Here is a 16422-nt window from a genome sequence, read left to right as displayed (position 1 = left end):
CTCTGTGACACGGCGTGTGTGTCTGTGTGAGTCTCTGTGACAGGGCGTGTGTGTCTGTGTGAGTCTCTGTGACAGGGCGTGTGCGTCTGTGTGAGTCTCTGTGACGGGGCGTGTGTGTCTGTGTGAGTCTCTGTGACAGGGCGTGTGTGTCTGTGTGAGTCTCTGTGACAGGGCGTGTGCGTCTGTGTGAGTCTCTGTGACGGGGCGTGTGTGTCTGTGTGAGTCTCTGTGACGGGGCGTGTGTGTCTGTGTGAGTCCCTGAGACGGGGCGTGTGTGCCTGTGTGAGTCTCTGTGACAGGGCGTGTGTGTCTGTGTGAGTCTCTGTGACAGGGCGTGTGTGTCTGTGTGAGTCTCTGTGACGGGGCGTGTGTGTCTGTGAGGCTCTGTAACAGGGCGTGTGTGTCTGTGTGAGTCTCTGTGACAGGGCGAGTGTATCTGTGAGAGTCTCTGTGACGGGGCGTGTGTGTCTGTGTGAGTCTCTGTGACGGGGCGTGTGTGTCTGTGAGGCTCTGTGACAGGGCGTGTGTGTCTGTGTGAGTCTCTGTGACAGGGCGTGTGTGTCTGTGTGAGTCTCTGTGACAGGGCGTGTGTGTCTGTGTGAGTCTCTGTGACAGGGCGTGTGTGTCTGTGTGAGTCTCTGTGAGAGGGCGTGTGTGTCTGTGTGTGTCTCTGTGACGGGGCGTGTGTGTCTGTGTGAGTCACTGTGACAGGGCGTGTGTGTCTGTGTGCGTCTCTGTGACTGGGCGTGTGTGTCTGTGTGAGTCTCTGTGACAGGGCGTGTGTGTCTGTGTGAGTCTCTGTGACGGGGCGTGTGTGTCTGTGTGAGTCTCTGTGACAGGGCGTGTGTGTCTGTGTGAGTCTCTGTGACGGGGCGTGTGTGTCTGTGTGAGTCTCTGTGACAGGGCGTGTGTGTCTGTGTGCGTCTCTGTGACTGGGCGTGTGTGTCTGTGTGAGTCTCTGTGACAGGGCGTGTGTGTCTGTGTGAGTCTCTGTGACGGGGCGTGTGTGTCTGTGTGAGTCTCTGTGACAGGGCGTGCGTGTCTGTGTGAGTCTCTGTGACTGGGCGTGCGTGTCTGTGTGAGTCTCTGTGACGGGGCGTGTGTGTCTGTGTGAGTCTCTGTGACAGGGCGTGTGTGTCTGTGTGAGTCTCTGTGACTGGGCATGTGTGTCTGTGTGAGTCTCTGTGACAGGGCGTGTGTGTCTGTGTGAGTCTCTGTGACAGGGCGTGTGTGTCTGTGTGAGTCTCTGTGACAGGGCGTGTGTGTCTGTGTGAGTCTCTGTGACAGGGCGTGTGTGTCTGTGTGAGTCTCTGTGACAGGGCGTGTGTGTCTGTGTGAGTCTCTGTGACAGGGCGTGTGTATCTGTGTGAGTCTCTGTGACAGGGCGTGTGTGTCTGTGTGAGTCTCTGTGACGGGGCGTGTGTGTCTGTGTGAGTCTCTGTGACAGGGCGTGTGTGTCTGTGTGAGTCTCTGTGACAGGGCGTGTTTGTCTGTGTGAGTCTCTGTGACGGGGCATGCGTGTCTGTGTGTGTCTCTGTGACAGGGCGTGTGTGTCTGTGTGAGTCTCTGTGACGGGGCGTGTGTGTCTGTGTGAGTCTCTGTGACGGGGCGTGTGTGTCTGTGTGAGTCTCTGTGACAGGGCGTGTGTGTCTGTGTGAGTCTCTGTGACGGGGCGTGTGTGTCTGTGTGAGTCTCTGTGATGGGGCGTGTGTGTCTGTGTGAGTCTCTGTGACAGGGCGTGTGTGTCTGTGTGAGTCTCTGTGACGGGGCGTGTGTGTCTGTGTGAGTCTCTGTGACAGGGCGTGTGTGTCTGTGTGAGACTCTGTGACAGGGCGTGTGTGTCTGTGTGAGTCTCTGTGACAGGGCGTGTGTGTCTGTGTGAGTCTCTGTGACAGGGCGTGTGTGTCTGTGTGAGACTCTGACAGGGCGTGTGTGTCTGTGTGAGTCTCTGTGACGGGGCGAGTGTGTCTGTGTGAGTCTCTGTGACAGGGCGTATGTGTCTCTGTGAGTCTCTGTGACAGGGCGTGTGTGTCTGTGTGAGACTCTGACATGGCGTGTGTGTCTGTATGAGTCTCTGTGACAGGGCGTGTGTGTCTGTGTGAGTCTCTGTGACGGGGCGTGTGTGTCTGTGTGAGTCTCTGTGACGGGGCGTGTGTGTCTGTGTGAGTCTCTGTGACAGGGCGTGTGTGTCTGTGTGAGTCTCTGTGACGGGGCGTGTGTGTCTGTGTGAGTCTCTGTGACGGGGCGTGTGTGTCTGTGTGAGTCTCTGTGACAGGGCGTGTGTGTCTGTGTGAGTCTCTGTGACGGGGCGTGTGTGTCTGTGTGAGTCTCTGTGACAGGGCGTGTGTGTCTGTGTGAGACTCTGTGACAGGGCGTGTGTGTCTGTGTGAGTCTCTGTGACAGGGCGTGTGTGTCTGTGTGAGTCTCTGTGACAGGGCGTGTGTGTCTGTGTGAGACTCTGACAGGGCGTGTGTGTCTGTGTGAGTCTCTGTGACGGGGCGAGTGTGTCTGTGTGAGTCTCTGTGACAGGGCGTATGTGTCTCTGTGAGTCTCTGTGACAGGGCGTGTGTGTCTGTGTGAGACTCTGACATGGCGTGTGTGTCTGTATGAGTCTCTGTGACAGGGCGTGTGTGTCTGTGTGAGTCTCTGTGACAGGGCGTGTGTGTCTGTGTGAGTCTCTGTGATGGGGCGTGTGTGTCTGTGTGAGTCTCTGTGACAGGGCGTGTGTGTCTGTGTGAGTCTCTGTGACAGGGCGTGTGTGTCTGTGTGAGTCTCTGTGACGGGGCGTGTGTGTCTGTGTGAGTCTCTGTGACAGGGCGTGTGTGTCTGTGTGAGTCTCTGTGACAGGGCGTGTGTGTCTGTGTGAGACTCTGACAGGGCGTGTGTGTCTGTGTGAGTCTCTGTGACGGGGCGAGTGTGTCTGTGTGAGTCTCTGTGACAGGGCGTATGTGTCTCTGTGAGTCTCTGTGACAGGGCGTGTGTGTCTGTGTGAGACTCTGACATGGCGTGTGTGTCTGTATGAGTCTCTGTGACAGGGCGTGTGTGTCTGTGTGAGTCTCTGTGACAGGGCGTGTGTGTCTGTGTGAGTCTCTGTGATGGGGCGTGTGTGTCTGTGTGAGTCTCTGTGACAGGGCATGTGGCAGGGGGTTGGGAACCTGAGCAGGGAGAGAGAGGAAAGCGTAACAGGAAGGGACAGAAGGTATGGAGTAATAGGTAAAGTGTTAAAAAAGGAAAAAGCAGGAACTAAGCGTCACAAAACAGATTTGAAAGTTCTTTATCTGAATGCACGTAGCATTCGTAATAAAATGGACGAGTTAACGGCACAAATAACTACGTATGGGTATGATCTTGTGGCCATTACAGAAACATGGCTGCAGGGTGACAACGACTGGGAATTAAATATGCCAGGGTATTTAACAATCAGGAAGGACAGGCAGGAAGGAAGGGGAGGTGGGGTGGCTATGTTAATAAAGGAAGGAATCACTGTAATACAGAGAAATGATATTGGGACAAAGCATCAAGATAATGAAACAGTTTGGGTGGAGATAAGGAATAATAATGGAAAAAAAACATTAGTGGGCGTAGTATATAGGCCTCCTAATAGTTGCAACTCTGCTGGAAGAAGTATTAATCAGGAGATAGTCGGGGCATGTAATAAGGGAACAGCCATAATTATGGGGGATTTTAATTATCATATTAACTGGACAAATCAAATTGGGCAGAGCAGCCTTGAGGACGAGTTCATTGAGTGCATCAGGGATGGATTTCTTGAGCAGTATGTAACTGATCCTACAAGGGGGCAGGCAACCTTGGACCTGGTCCTGTGTAATGAGTCAGGATTAATTAATAATGTCCTAGTTAAGGATCCCCTTGGAACGAGCGACCACAACATGGTTGAATTCCATATCCAATTAGAGGGTGAGAAGGTTGATTCTCAAACAAGCGTACTGAGCTTGAATAAAGGAGACTATGATGGTATGAGAGCGGAATTGATTAAAGTGGACTGGGAAAATAGATTAAAGGGTAAGACGGTACATGAGCAGTGGTGTTCATTTAGGGAGTTATTTTACAACTTTCAAAATAAATATATTCCACTGAGGAAAAAAGGGTGTAAAAGAAATGACAGCCACCCGTGGCTAAGTAAAGAAATCAAGGACAGTATCCGACTAAAAACAAGGACATATAAGGTAGCCAAACTTAGTGGGAGGATAGAAGATTGGGAATTCTTCAAAAGACAGCAAAAAGTAACTAAAGGATTGATTAAGAAAGGGAAGTTAGATTATGAAAAGAAATTAGCAAAAAATATAAAAACAGATAGCAAGAGTTTCTATAGTTATATAAAAAGAAAAAGGGTGGCTAAGGCAAACATAGGTCCCTTAGAGGATGAGACCGGGAAATTAATGGTGGGAAACATGGAGATGGCAAAAATGCTGAACAAATATTTTGTTTCAGTCTTTACAGTAGAGGACACTAAGAATATCCCAACACTGGACAAACAGGGGGCTCTCGGGGGGGAGGAGCTAAATACGATTAAAATCACTCAGGAGATGGTACTCAGTAAAATAATGGGACTCAAGGCGGATAAATCCCCTGGACCTGATGGCTTCCATCCTAGGGTCTTGAGGGAAGTGGCAGTAGGGATTGTGGATGCTTTGGTGATAGTTTTCCAAAATTCCCTGGACTCAGGAGAGGTCCCGGCAGATTGGAAAACTGCTAATGTAACACCGTTATTTAAAAAGGGTAGTAGGCAGAAGGCTGGAAATTATAGGCCAGTTAGCTTAACATCTGTGGTGGGTAAAATTTTGGAGTCTATTATTAAGGAGACAGTAACGGAACATTTAGATAAGCATAATTTAATAGGACAAAGTCAGCATGGCTTTATGAAGGGGAAGTCATGTCTGACAAATTTGCTTGAGTTCTTCGAGGATATAACGTATAGGGTGGATAAAGGGGAACCAGTGGACGTAGTGTATTTAGACTTCCAGAAGGCATTCGACAAGGTGCCACATAAAAGATTATTACTTAAGATAAAAAATCACGGGATTGGGGGTAATATTCTGGCATGGGTGGAGGATTGGTTATCAAACAGGAAGCAGAGAGTTGGGATAAATGGTTCATTTTCGGACTGGCAACCAGTAACCAGTGGTGTTCCACAGGGGTCGGTGCTGGGTCCCCAACTCTTTACAATCTATATTAACGATTTGGAGGAGGGGACCGAGTGCAACATATCAAAATTTGCAGATGATACAAAGATGGGAGGGAAAGTAGAGAGTGAGGAGGACATAAAAAACCTGCAAGGGGATATAGACAGGCTGGGTGAGTGGGCGGAGATTTGGCAGATGCAATATAATATTGGAAAATGTGAGGTTATGCACTTTGGCAGGAAAAATCAGAGAGCAAGTTATTTTCTTAATGGCGAGAGACTGGAAAGTACTGCAGTACAAAGGGATCTGGGGGTCCTAGTGCAAGAAAATCAAAAAGTTGGTATGCAGGTGCAGCAGGTGATCAAGAAGGCCAACGGAATGTTGGCTTTTATTGCTCGGGGGATAGAATATAAAAACAAGGAGGTATTGCTGCAGTTATATAAGGTATTGGTGAGACCGCACCTGGAATACTGCATACAGTTTTGGTCTCCATACTTAAGAAAAGACATACTTGCTCTCGAGGCAGTACAAAGAAGGTTCACTCGGTTAATCCCGGGGATGAGGGGGCGGACATATGAGGAGAGGTTGAGTAGATTGGGACTCTACTCATTGGAGTTCAGAAGAATGAGAGGCGATCTTATTGAAACATATAAGATTGTGAAGGGTCTTGATCGGGTGGATGCAGTAAGGATGTTCCCAAAGATGGGTGAAACTAGAACTAGGGGGCATAATCTTAGAATAAGGGGCTGCTCTTTCAAAACTGAGATGAGGAGAAACTTCTTCACTCAGAGGGTGGTAGGTCTGTGGAATTTGCTGCCCCAGGAAGCTGTGGAAGCTACATCATTAGATAAATTTAAAACAGAAATAGACAGTTTCCCAGAAGTAAAGGGAATTAGGGGTTATGGGGAGCGGGCAGGAAATTGGACATGAAGCTGAGTTCGGATCGGTCAATGCCCTGTGGGTGGCGGAGAGGGCCCAGGGGCTATGTGGCCGGGTCCTGCTCCGACTTCTTGTGTTCTTTAGATTTGTGGTTGGGATCAGATCAGCCATGATCTTATTGAATGGCGGAGCAGGCTCGAGGGGCCGATTGGCCTCCTCCTGCTCCAATTTCTTATGTTCTTATGTTCTTATGTGTGTCTGTATGAGTCTCTGTGACGGGGCGTATGTGTCTGTGTGAGTCTCTGTGACAGGGCGTGTGTGTCTGTGAGGCTCTGTGACAGGGCGTGTGTGTCTGTGTGAGTCTCTGTGACAGGGCGTGTGTGTCTGTGTGAGTCTCTGTGACTGGGCGTGTGTGTCTGTGTGAGTCTCTGTGACAGGGCGTGTGTGTCTGTGTGAGTCTCTGTGACAGGGCGTGTGTGTCTGTGTGAGTCTCTGTGACAGGGCGTGTGTGTCTGTGTGAGTCTCTGTGACAGGGCGTGTGTGTCTGTGTGAGTCTCTGTGACAGGGCGTGTGTGTCTGTGTGAGTCTCTGTGACAGGGCGTGTGTGTCTGTGAGAGTCTCTGTGACAGGGCGTGTGTGTCTGTGTGAGTCTCTGTGACAGGGCGTGTGTGTCTGTGTGAGTCTCTGTGACAGGGCGTGTGTGTCTGTGTGAGTCTCTGTGACAGGGCGTGTGTGTCTGTGTGAGTCTCTGTGACAGGGCGTGTGTGTCTGTGTGAGTCTCTGTGACAGGGCGTGTGTGTCTGTGTGAGTCTCTGTGACAGGGTGTGTGTGTCTGTGTGAGTCTATGTGACAGGGCATGTGTGTCTGTGTGAGTCTCTGTGACAGGGCGTGTGTGTCTGTGTGAGTCTCTGTGACAGGGCGTGTGTGTCTGTGTGAGTCTCTGTGACAGGGCGTGTGTGTCTGTGTGAGTCTCTGTGACTGGGCGTGTGTGTCTGTGTGAGTCTCTGTGACGGGGCGTGTGTGTCTGTGTGAGTCTCTGTGACAGGGCGTGTGTGTCTGTGTGAGTCTCTGTGACGGGGCGTGTGTGTCTGTGTGAGTCTCTGTGACAGGGCGTGTGTATCTGTGTGAGTCTCTGTGACAGGGCGTGTGTGTCTGTGTGAGTCTCTGTGACAGGGCGTGTGTGTCTGTGTGAGTCTCTGTGACGGGGCGTGTGTGTCTGTGTGAGTCTCTGTGATGGGGCGTGTGTGTCTGTGTGAGTCTCTGTGACAGGACGTGTGTGTCTGTGTGAGTCTCTGTGACAGGGCGTGTGTGTCTGTGTGAGTCTCTGTGACAGGGCGTGTGTGTCTGTGTGAGTCTCTGTGACAGGGCGTGTGTGTCTGTGTGAGTCTCTGTGACAGGGCGTGTGTGTCTGTGTCTTTGTAAGTTCCTGAATTATTTTGGATATTCCCAGCTGTCTGAACACAACTAACCCGACCTGCTCTCAGTCCCTTATATTGGAGAAAAGCTGCACGTTCTCACCAATGATTCCCAATATGTCTGAGTGATACTTTTCCGATCCATTCAGCCTCTTCTGGATAAGTTGAGATATATTGGACAGGTTCAGGGTGAGCGCTGGAACATCTGGGTCTGTGACTCTCCGAGTCTCAGTCACTCTGGAATGAAAGAGGAGAGAATGTTTTTATCAGTGGGGACATTTTAGATCAGAAACCCAAAGGGGAACGAGTGATCAGTGCAACAACCTGCACCCCGTCTAATGCTCGTACTGAGACCCCGCAGCAACCCATCCTAAAAATGGCAGAATCCCGGGATTTGCAGTCTCCCTGCATTCACACTGATCTCCACACGTGCAGTGGGATCCTGGTTTGCTGCCACTTCAGCTCAGTTTGTGATTTTCAAAGCCGACTGAGTTCAGTCCAGTTTCTCTGCACTGGAGCCCTCATCTTTCCATTATTAATAATTATTATTATCCCGAGCGTCTCCAGTCTGTGCTCCCCACTCTCTGCAGGATCACACTCTCTCCAATCATGTGAAGTGAGGAGAGGAGAAGGAACAGCCTCCCAGGTAGAGGTAGAGGTAGAGAGGTGGAGAGGTAGACGTGGAGAGGTGGAGAGGTAGACATAGAGAGGTGGAGAGGTAGATGTAGAGAGGTGGAGAGGTAGACGTAGAGAGGTGGAGAGGTAGACGTAGAGAGGTGGAGAGGTAGAGGTAGAGAGGTGGAGAGGTAGACGTGGAGAGGTGGAGAGGTAGACGTAGAGAGGTGGAGAGGTAGATGTAGAGAGGTGGAGAGGTAGACGTAGAGAGGTGGAGAGGTAGACGTAGAGAGGTGGAGAGGTAGAGGTAGAGAGGTGGAGAGGTAGACGTGGAGAGGTGGAGAGGTAGACGTAGAGAGGTGGAGAGGTAGATGTAGAGAGGTGGAGAGGTAGACGTAGAGAGGTGGAGAGGTCGAGGTAGAGAGGAGGAGAGGTAGACGTAGAGAGGAGGAGAGGTAGACGTAGAGAAGTGGAGATGTAGACGTAGAGAGGAGGAGAGGTAGACATAGAGAGGTGGAGAGGTAGACGTAGAGAGGTGGAGAGGTAGAGGTAGAGAGGTGGAGAGGTAGACGTCGAGAGGAGGAGAGGTAGACGTAGAGAGGAGGAGAGGTAGACATAGAGAGGAGGAGAGGTAGACGTAGAGAGGTGGAGAGGTAGAGGTAGAGAGGAGGAGAGGTAGAGGTAGAGAGGTGGAGAGGTAGAGGTAGAGAGGAGGAGAGGTAGACATAGAGAGGAGGAGAGGTAGACGTAGAGAGGTGGAGAGGTAGAGGTAGAGAGGAGGAGAGGTAGACGTAGAGAGGTGGAGAGGTAGACGTAGAGAGGTGGAGAGGTAGACGTAGAGAGGTGGAGAGGTAGACATGGAGAGGAGGAGAGGTAGACGCAGAGAGGTGGAGAGGTAGAGGTAGAGAGGAGGAGAGGTAGAGGTAGAGAGGTGGAGAGGTAGAAGTAGAGAGGTGGAGAGGTAGAGGTAGAGAGGTGGAGAGGTAGAAGTAGAGAGGTGGAGAGGTAGAGGTAGAGAGGTGGAGAGGTAGAGGTAGAGAGGTGGAGAGGTAGACGGAGAGAGGTGGAGAGGGAGAGGTAGAGAGAAGGAGAGGTAGACATAGAGAGGTGGAGAGGTAGAGGTAGAGAGAAGGAGATGTTTAGGGGGAGAATTCCAGAGCTTAGGGCCGAGAAAGCTGAAAACACGACTGCCGATGGTGGGGTGAAGCATATCGGGGATCCACAAAAGGCCAGAATTAGAGGAACGCAGAGTTCTCGGAGAGTTGTAGGGCTGGAGGAGGTTACAGAGATAGGGAGTGACGAGGCCATGGAGGGAATTAAAACAAGGATAAGAATTTTAAACTCGAGGCGTTGCTGGACCGGGAGTCAATGTCGGTCAGTGAGCAGAGGGTGATGGGTGAAGGGGACATGGTGCGAGTTAGGATACGGGCAGCAGAGTTTTGGATCAGCTGAAGGTCATGGCGGGTGGAAGATGGGAGGCCGGACAGGAGAGAATTGGAAAAGTCGAGTCCAGAGGTAACAATAGCATGGATGAGGGTTTCAGCAGCAGATGCTGAGACAGGTGATATTATGGGGTGGAAGTAGGAGGTCTTGGTGATGGAGAGGAAATGGGGTCGGAGGCTCAGCTCAGGGTCAAATAGAACGTCGAGGTTGGGAACAGTCTGGTTCAGACTCAGACAGTGGCCAGGGAGGGGGATGGAGTCGGTGACGAGGGAACGGAGTTTGTGGTGGGGACCGAAGACAATGGCTTCGAACTTCCCAATATTTAATTGGAGGAAATTTCACCTCATCCAATACTGGATGTCGGACAAGCAGCGTAACAAATCAGATGCTGTGGAGGGGTCGAAAGAGGTGGTGGTGAGGTAGAGCTGGGGGTCGTCAGTGTACATGTGGAATCTCCCATTTCCCACAGGCTGCCTGAGCCAATAACCCCTCAAACCACAGTTAAACATCACTCAATATTCCCACCGTTTGAAAGCACCTTATCTGGGAAGGTTTCCAAGCGGTGATTCTACTTTCACTCCTCTCCCAGATACAGGGGAAGGTTCCCTATCAGCAGCAGGTACTGTATGACTGAGAGGAACTTACCTGGAAAGGAGCTGCTTCAAGATCTGTGAATAAAGAGAGGAGATCAAATCAGTCAACGAACAAATCAACACCCAATGGAACCAAAGAGTGAATTTGGGATTGAGAGTAAAGAGTTCAGTGTATAACAGTAGGTGGGACCAGTCACAGGAATGGGCAATAATCCCACATTTCACTGCACTCCATCCTGGGGCAGCGCCAACACTCCGAGGGCAGGGCTGAGGGGGCAGCGCCAACACTCCCAGGGCAGGGCTGAGGGAGCAGCACCAACACTCCGAGGGCAGGGCTGAGGGGGCAGCGCCAACACTCCCAGGGCAGGGCTGAGGGGGCAGCACCAACACTCCGAGGGCAGGGCTGAGGAGGGCAGCACCAACACTCCGAGGGCAGGGCTGAGGGGGCAGCGCCAACACTCTGAGGGCAGGGCTGAGGGGGCAGCGCCAACACTCCCAGGGAAGGGCTGAGGGGGCAGCGCCAACACTCCCTGGGCAGGGCTGAGGGGGCAACGCCAACACTCCCTGGGCAGGGCTGAGGGGGCAACACCAACACTCCCAGGGCAGGGCTGAGGGGGGCAGCACCAACACTCCGAGGGCAGGGCTGAGGGGGGCAGCACCAACACTCCGAGGGCAGGGCTGAGGGAACAGCGCCAACACTCCCAGGGCAGGGCTGAGGGGGCATCACCAACACTCCGAGGGCAGGGCTGAGGGGGCAGCACCAACACTCCGAGGGCAGGGCTGAGGGGGCAGCACCAACACTCCGAGGGCAGGTCTGAGGGGGCAGCACCAACACTCCGAGGGCAGGGCTGAGGGGGCAGTGCCAACACTCCCAGGGCAGGGCTGAGGGGGCAGCGCCAACACTCCGAGGGCAGGGCTGAGGGGGCAGTGCCAACACTCCGAGGGCAGGGCTGATGGGGCAGCGCCAACACTCCCAGGGCAGGGCTGAGGGGGCAGCGCCAACACTCCGAGGGCAGGGCTGAGGGGGCAGCGCCAACACTTTGAGGGCAGGGCTGGGGGGCAGCGCCAACACTCGGAGGGCAGGGCTGAGGGGGCAGTGCCAACACTCCGAGGGCAGGGCAGAGGGGGCAGCGCCAACACACTGAGGGCAGGGCTGAGAGGGCAGCGCCAATGCTGGGATCCACCAACAATCTTCAAACAATTCAGCCCTCTCACCAGCCTCACAGAAACGCCCCATTCCCCAGACATGGCCCAGTTTATATTGAAGATGTACCTGAATAAAGGAGAGATGGTCCCTCTGTACCAGTCTCTGGGTTTCTCCATCGATTAATGTAATCTGTTCCATCCTCTTGTTTAATGCTTCAGAACAGCTTCTTATCTGTGAGAGAGCTCGGAGCCCCTCCTCATCGATCAGTTTCAGTGCGTATTCTTCATCTTCTTCCAGCTGTCTCCTCCATTCAGAGAAGCTCTTCGATAGCTTTCCTTTCAGCTCATTGATTCGTGTCTGAAACCCAAACCAACTCTCCTTACAAACGGCCCTTCCGCACAGCTCTTACCCTGAGCACACGGCACTTTCCAGGGACGGGACAGTTTGTTTCGATCACTACTCAATCACCCGTTAAAGATGGACAAGCAGTGGGGGAGGGTCTACTGGGAGAGAAAACAGAGTTTAACAAGTGTTGCCTTGAGCCTTGAGTTTAATAGAAAGAGCACTGTATTTAGACTGTGTATGGCACTGCCACCTGGTCCATCCACACCTGGAGTGATGGGTCCAGTTTTGGTGCCCACACCTGGTGAAGGAGATTGAGACTCTGGAGAGGACGGTGGCCAGAATGACACGTAGTCTGATGGATTTTAGTTCTGACGATCAGCTCCAAGAGGGAGGGCGATTTAGAGAAAGGCAGTCCGAGAGGGACATGATTGAGGTTTTTAAAATGATCGAGGGATTATTGGACTCACTCGTTGGGTGAGGTACTTGAGATGGATCGGGATGGTAGGACTAGAGGGCCTGTGTATAAAATCCATAGGCACAGAGTTAGGTTAGACCCCAGAGTCCTCGATCTCTGGAACAGACTCCCTGAACACGTGGGGGGTATGGAGTCACTCCCACCCTTTAAAAGGGAGCTGGGGAGGAATTTCCCAGAGTTTGTCCTCAATTGTCTGCAGGTGTTTTTTCTCTCTTCTGTTTGCCTTTCCCAGGTGAGTACATGGTTCGGGGTGGATCAGTGGTGTGTGTGATTGAACCCTGTCTGCATGGGGCAGGCTCGCTGGGGCTAATGGTCTTTTCTTCCTCTTCCTTTCTATGTTCATCTGACACAGGCTTCAGGGCAAGTCTCCAACTCCCAGCCTCTGACTGTGTCTGTTTCAGGAAATCCAGTGCCCAAGTGATGTAATAATATTCCCTGGGAGGTGCAGGGAGAGTTAAGCAGCTCCCCCTCACATCAAACACACGGGGAACTCAGTGTAATCAGTGACTCGGCCCCAACACAACCAGCCTGGTTTGGAAGGCCTGTTTCTGATGTGCTCATTGACTCAGCGGGGAGAGAAACCCTTTCTAAATCCAGTCCCACTTTACCCACCTTTATTTCAGCTTCTGATCTCTCCAAGTCTCGCTGTTTGCTGGAACAATTCTGCTGGACTCCCCGAAGCCTCTCAATTTCTCTCTCCAATTCTTCCTGTAAAGGTGATTGGAAAGTGTTTAAAACAATAACAACAGCCTGCATTTATACTGTGCTTTTAACACAGTAAAACCTCCCAAGGCCCTTCACAGGAAGGTAATCAGACAAAAATTGACACCGAGCCAAAGAAGGGGACATTCGGACAGGTGACAAAATGATTGGTAAAAGAGATTGATTTTAAGGAGGAAATTAATGGAGGAGAGAGGGAGATGGAGAGGCGGAGAGATTTTGGATGAGCTCAAGTTTACGGAGGGTGGAGGATGGGAGGCCGACCAGGGAGCATTGGAATAGTCGAGTCTCCAGGTAACACATGGATGAGGGTTTCAGCAGCAGATGGACTGAGGCTGGGGCGGAGATGGGTGATATTACGGGGATGGAAGTAGCCAGCCTTAGTGATGGAGAGGACATGGGGACAGAAGCTCAGCTCCGGGTCGAATAGGATGGTGAGATTGCTGTAAGTCTGGTTCAGCCTGAGACAGTGGCCGGGGAGGGGGATGGAATCAGTAACGAGGGAACAGAGTTTGTGACGGAGGGGGTCTCAGACAATGTCTTCGATGTTCCTCATGTTTCAGTGGATGAAATTTCTGCTCATCTAAGACTGGATGTTGGATAAGCAGCGTGACCAATCAAAGGCAGTGGAGAGGTCGAGAGAGGTCGTGGTGAGGTCGAGCTGGGTGATGTCAGCGTACATGAGGTACCTGACATTCTGTTTTCTAAATGATGTCGCCAAGGGGCAGCATGTAAGTGAGAAATAGGAGGGGGCCAAGGATAGATCCTTGGGGGACTCCACAGGTAACAGTGCGGGAGTGGGAATAGAAGCCATTGCAGGAAATTCTCTGTCTGCGACTGGAGAGGTGAGAGTGGAACCAGGCGAGGGCAGTCCCACTCAGCTGGACAACGGAGGAGAGGCTTTGAAGGAGGATGGTTGGTCAACCATGTCAAAGGCAGCAGACAGATCGAGATGGACGAGGAGGGATTGTGCACAACGGCCACAGTCACATAGGATCTCATTTGTGACTTTGATAAGGACAGTTTCAGTGCCGTGGCACAGATCGAAATCTGATTGGAGGGGTTCAAACGTGGAGTTGTGGGAAAGATGGGCTCATATTTTGGAGGCGACAACACGTTCAAAATCTTTGGAGGGCAAAAGGAGGTTGGAGATGGAGCGATAGTTTGCGAGGACAGAGGGGTCAAAGGTATGTTTGTTGAGGAGGGGGTGATGATGGGAGATCTGAAAGGGAGCTGGACAGTACCAGAGGAGAGGGAACTATTTGTAATATCAGCGACCATGGGGGCCAGGAAGGGAAGTTGGGTGGTCGGCAGAATAGTGGGATTGGGTGGAGGGAGCAGAAAGTGGGTCTCATGGACAAGATGAGCGCAGAGATTGCAGGAGGGGAGTTAGGAGAGAAAATGGAGATGTGAGTTCAGGGCTAGGACAGGGGGGAAAATTGGGGGAGGATTGGTTTGGTCGGCGATGGGAAGGGAGGGAAGCAGCAGAGGCAGCTGAACGGATTGTCTCAATCCACCTGATAAAGAAGATCATGAGCTCTTTGCACTTGTTGTTGGAGGTGAGGGTGGAGGGGCAGGAGAGAGGGGTCTTGCTGATAGTGGAGAACAGAAGCTGGGAATTATCTTACATTCCAGGATGATCCTGGAGTAGTGAGCAGTTTTGACAGAGGAGGAATAAAAGGGATTGAAACTGGAATGTAAAAGGGAAATGATTCCGTTCCAGGAGTGACCCCACTGGGTGTGGATAGAAAGTGGTTTGGGGGATTCTCAGTGTCTGGGCCCTGAGCAGAAATATTCCCTTCTGTGACTCTCAGTAAAGAGGCGCTCCCTGCCCTGTATAAACTGAGGAACCACACACACACCGGCTTCTTTTCACACTGACTCACCCTGTGCTGCATTTTCACACGGACTCAGCTCCTCCATTTCCAGGAATCAGCCGAGGGGAAAGGGAGACAGACTCAGTCACACCAGCATTTCTCAAACACCAATTCCCTCTTGTTGTGAGAAACAGTTTCTCCCCCCAGCCCCTGAGTCTCCCCCCGTGGGTGTCCCTCACTCCCCCCACCGGTGATGGTCCTCTCCCTGCTGGTCAGATGGCAGAATACCCCAGCATTACACAGGGCTACAACATGCTCTGCTCTACAGCCCTGTGCCATGGAGTGCCAGTTCTCACAGGTGCCCACACAGTGAATTACTGAGCTCTACAGTGCCCTCACCAGGAGGGGCTGAGTGTGGGTGAGGGGCAGTCACCCTGGGCCACTCTCACACCCTCCCAGAGCCCACCCTGTTCTCTCAGACAGACTGTAAGAGAAAGGGGAGGGAGAAAATCTGACTGATGAAAAACAAACAGCCGTAAACCCAGACCCAGTGAATCAGCACTGTCTGCAATCAGTTCTAATTAATGTTGGTCATTAACAGGAAAATTCTCCCTCACTGCATTTAATATCGGGAATTGTATCACTCACCTTAATTGCAGCTTGTGCCTGATCCAGGCTCAGCAGTGTGTGGGATTTATGTTTCCCTATTATTGTACAGGAAACACACACACACTCTGCATCATCTTCACAGTAGTATTCAAGGATCTTCTTATGGTGAACGCACTGCCTGTCTGTAAGATCCGCCTCAGGTTCGATTAGGGTGTGTCCACTGAAGGCCTTGTTCAGCAGATGTGGTTTTAAATGACTGGAGCAAAAAGATGTTTCACATTTCAGACACGTCTTCACAGCTGGGGATGGATTCTCGACACAGTAATCACACACGACATGGGCTGGATCAGCTCCGGGCTCCATTCCTGCAGCACCTGAAGCAGCTTTCACACAGCACAAGAGAGACTGAGGAACCAGAGCAGGAAGTGAAATTCTTATAAACACTCGGTGCAGGGAGTGACGATGTTAGTTTCACTTTCATGATTCACTCTGTCTGAAGATTAACCCTTTCAGTCCTGCAGTAGCAGGTCAGAACCAAAATCAGTAAAACATGATTACAATTTTACAATCTGGAGTCAGAATACAGCAAACTGGGCTCAGTAAACAAACCGAAAACTAATCAGCTCAGACCAGACCCAAAATGGTTTAAGAAACAAATTAAAACTGATATAAAGAGGAACAAAAAACCTTTACAAATCCTGCAGAGAGGAAGGTGAAGGAGATCTCTGGGAGGAATAGAAAAATATACAGAAAAAGTTGAAAGGTTCATCAGAGGGGCAAAGAGAGATCAAACAAAGCAAACCAGCAGAGGCTACAAGTATCAGTCAACTCAACATGAAACATAGCCAAACAACACAGAGCTGTGACCAACAAAGATAAAATAATGTTGGACAATAAATCCAAAACAGCAGAATACAGTCAGAGGAAGTCATGATCAAACTGTACATGGTCTGGTCAGACCCACCTCGAGTACTGTGTCCAGTTCTGGTCAGACTGCACCTTGAGTACTGTGTCCAGTTCTGGTCAGACTGCACCTCGAGTACTGTGTCCAGTTCTGGTCAGACCCACCTCGAGTACTGTGTCCAGTTCTGGTCAGACCCACCTCAAGTGCTGTGTCCCATTCTGGTCAGACTCACCTCGAGTACTGTGTCCAGTTCTGGTCAGACTGCACCTTGAGTACTGTGTCCAGTTCTGGTCAGACTGCACCTCGAGTACTGTGT

At 51.4% G+C, this 16422-nt stretch overlaps 1 protein-coding gene across 1 annotated transcript in view; it reads right to left on the bottom strand.

Moving 5' to 3' along the window:
• LOC137309936 (E3 ubiquitin-protein ligase TRIM39-like) overlaps positions 1-12298 on the bottom strand; it is a 55622-nt gene extending 43324 nt beyond the window's left edge. The window contains exons 1-4 of the mRNA XM_067977937.1: positions 12280-12298; positions 11363-11640; positions 10142-10164; positions 7534-7675 (exon numbers count right to left, since the gene is read on the bottom strand). Coding sequence (XP_067834038.1) covers positions 7534-7675; positions 10142-10164; positions 11363-11640; positions 12280-12298 — 462 coding nt within the window. The remainder of the gene's footprint in view (positions 1-7533; positions 7676-10141; positions 10165-11362; positions 11641-12279) is intronic.
• Positions 12299-16422: the final 4124 nt, after the last annotated feature.

This window comes from Heptranchias perlo, unplaced genomic scaffold (assembly GCF_035084215.1).
Source record: "Heptranchias perlo isolate sHepPer1 unplaced genomic scaffold, sHepPer1.hap1 HAP1_SCAFFOLD_192, whole genome shotgun sequence".
NCBI lineage: Eukaryota > Metazoa > Chordata > Chondrichthyes > Hexanchiformes > Hexanchidae > Heptranchias > Heptranchias perlo.
This window is presented reverse-complemented; position numbering and strand designations above follow the sequence as displayed.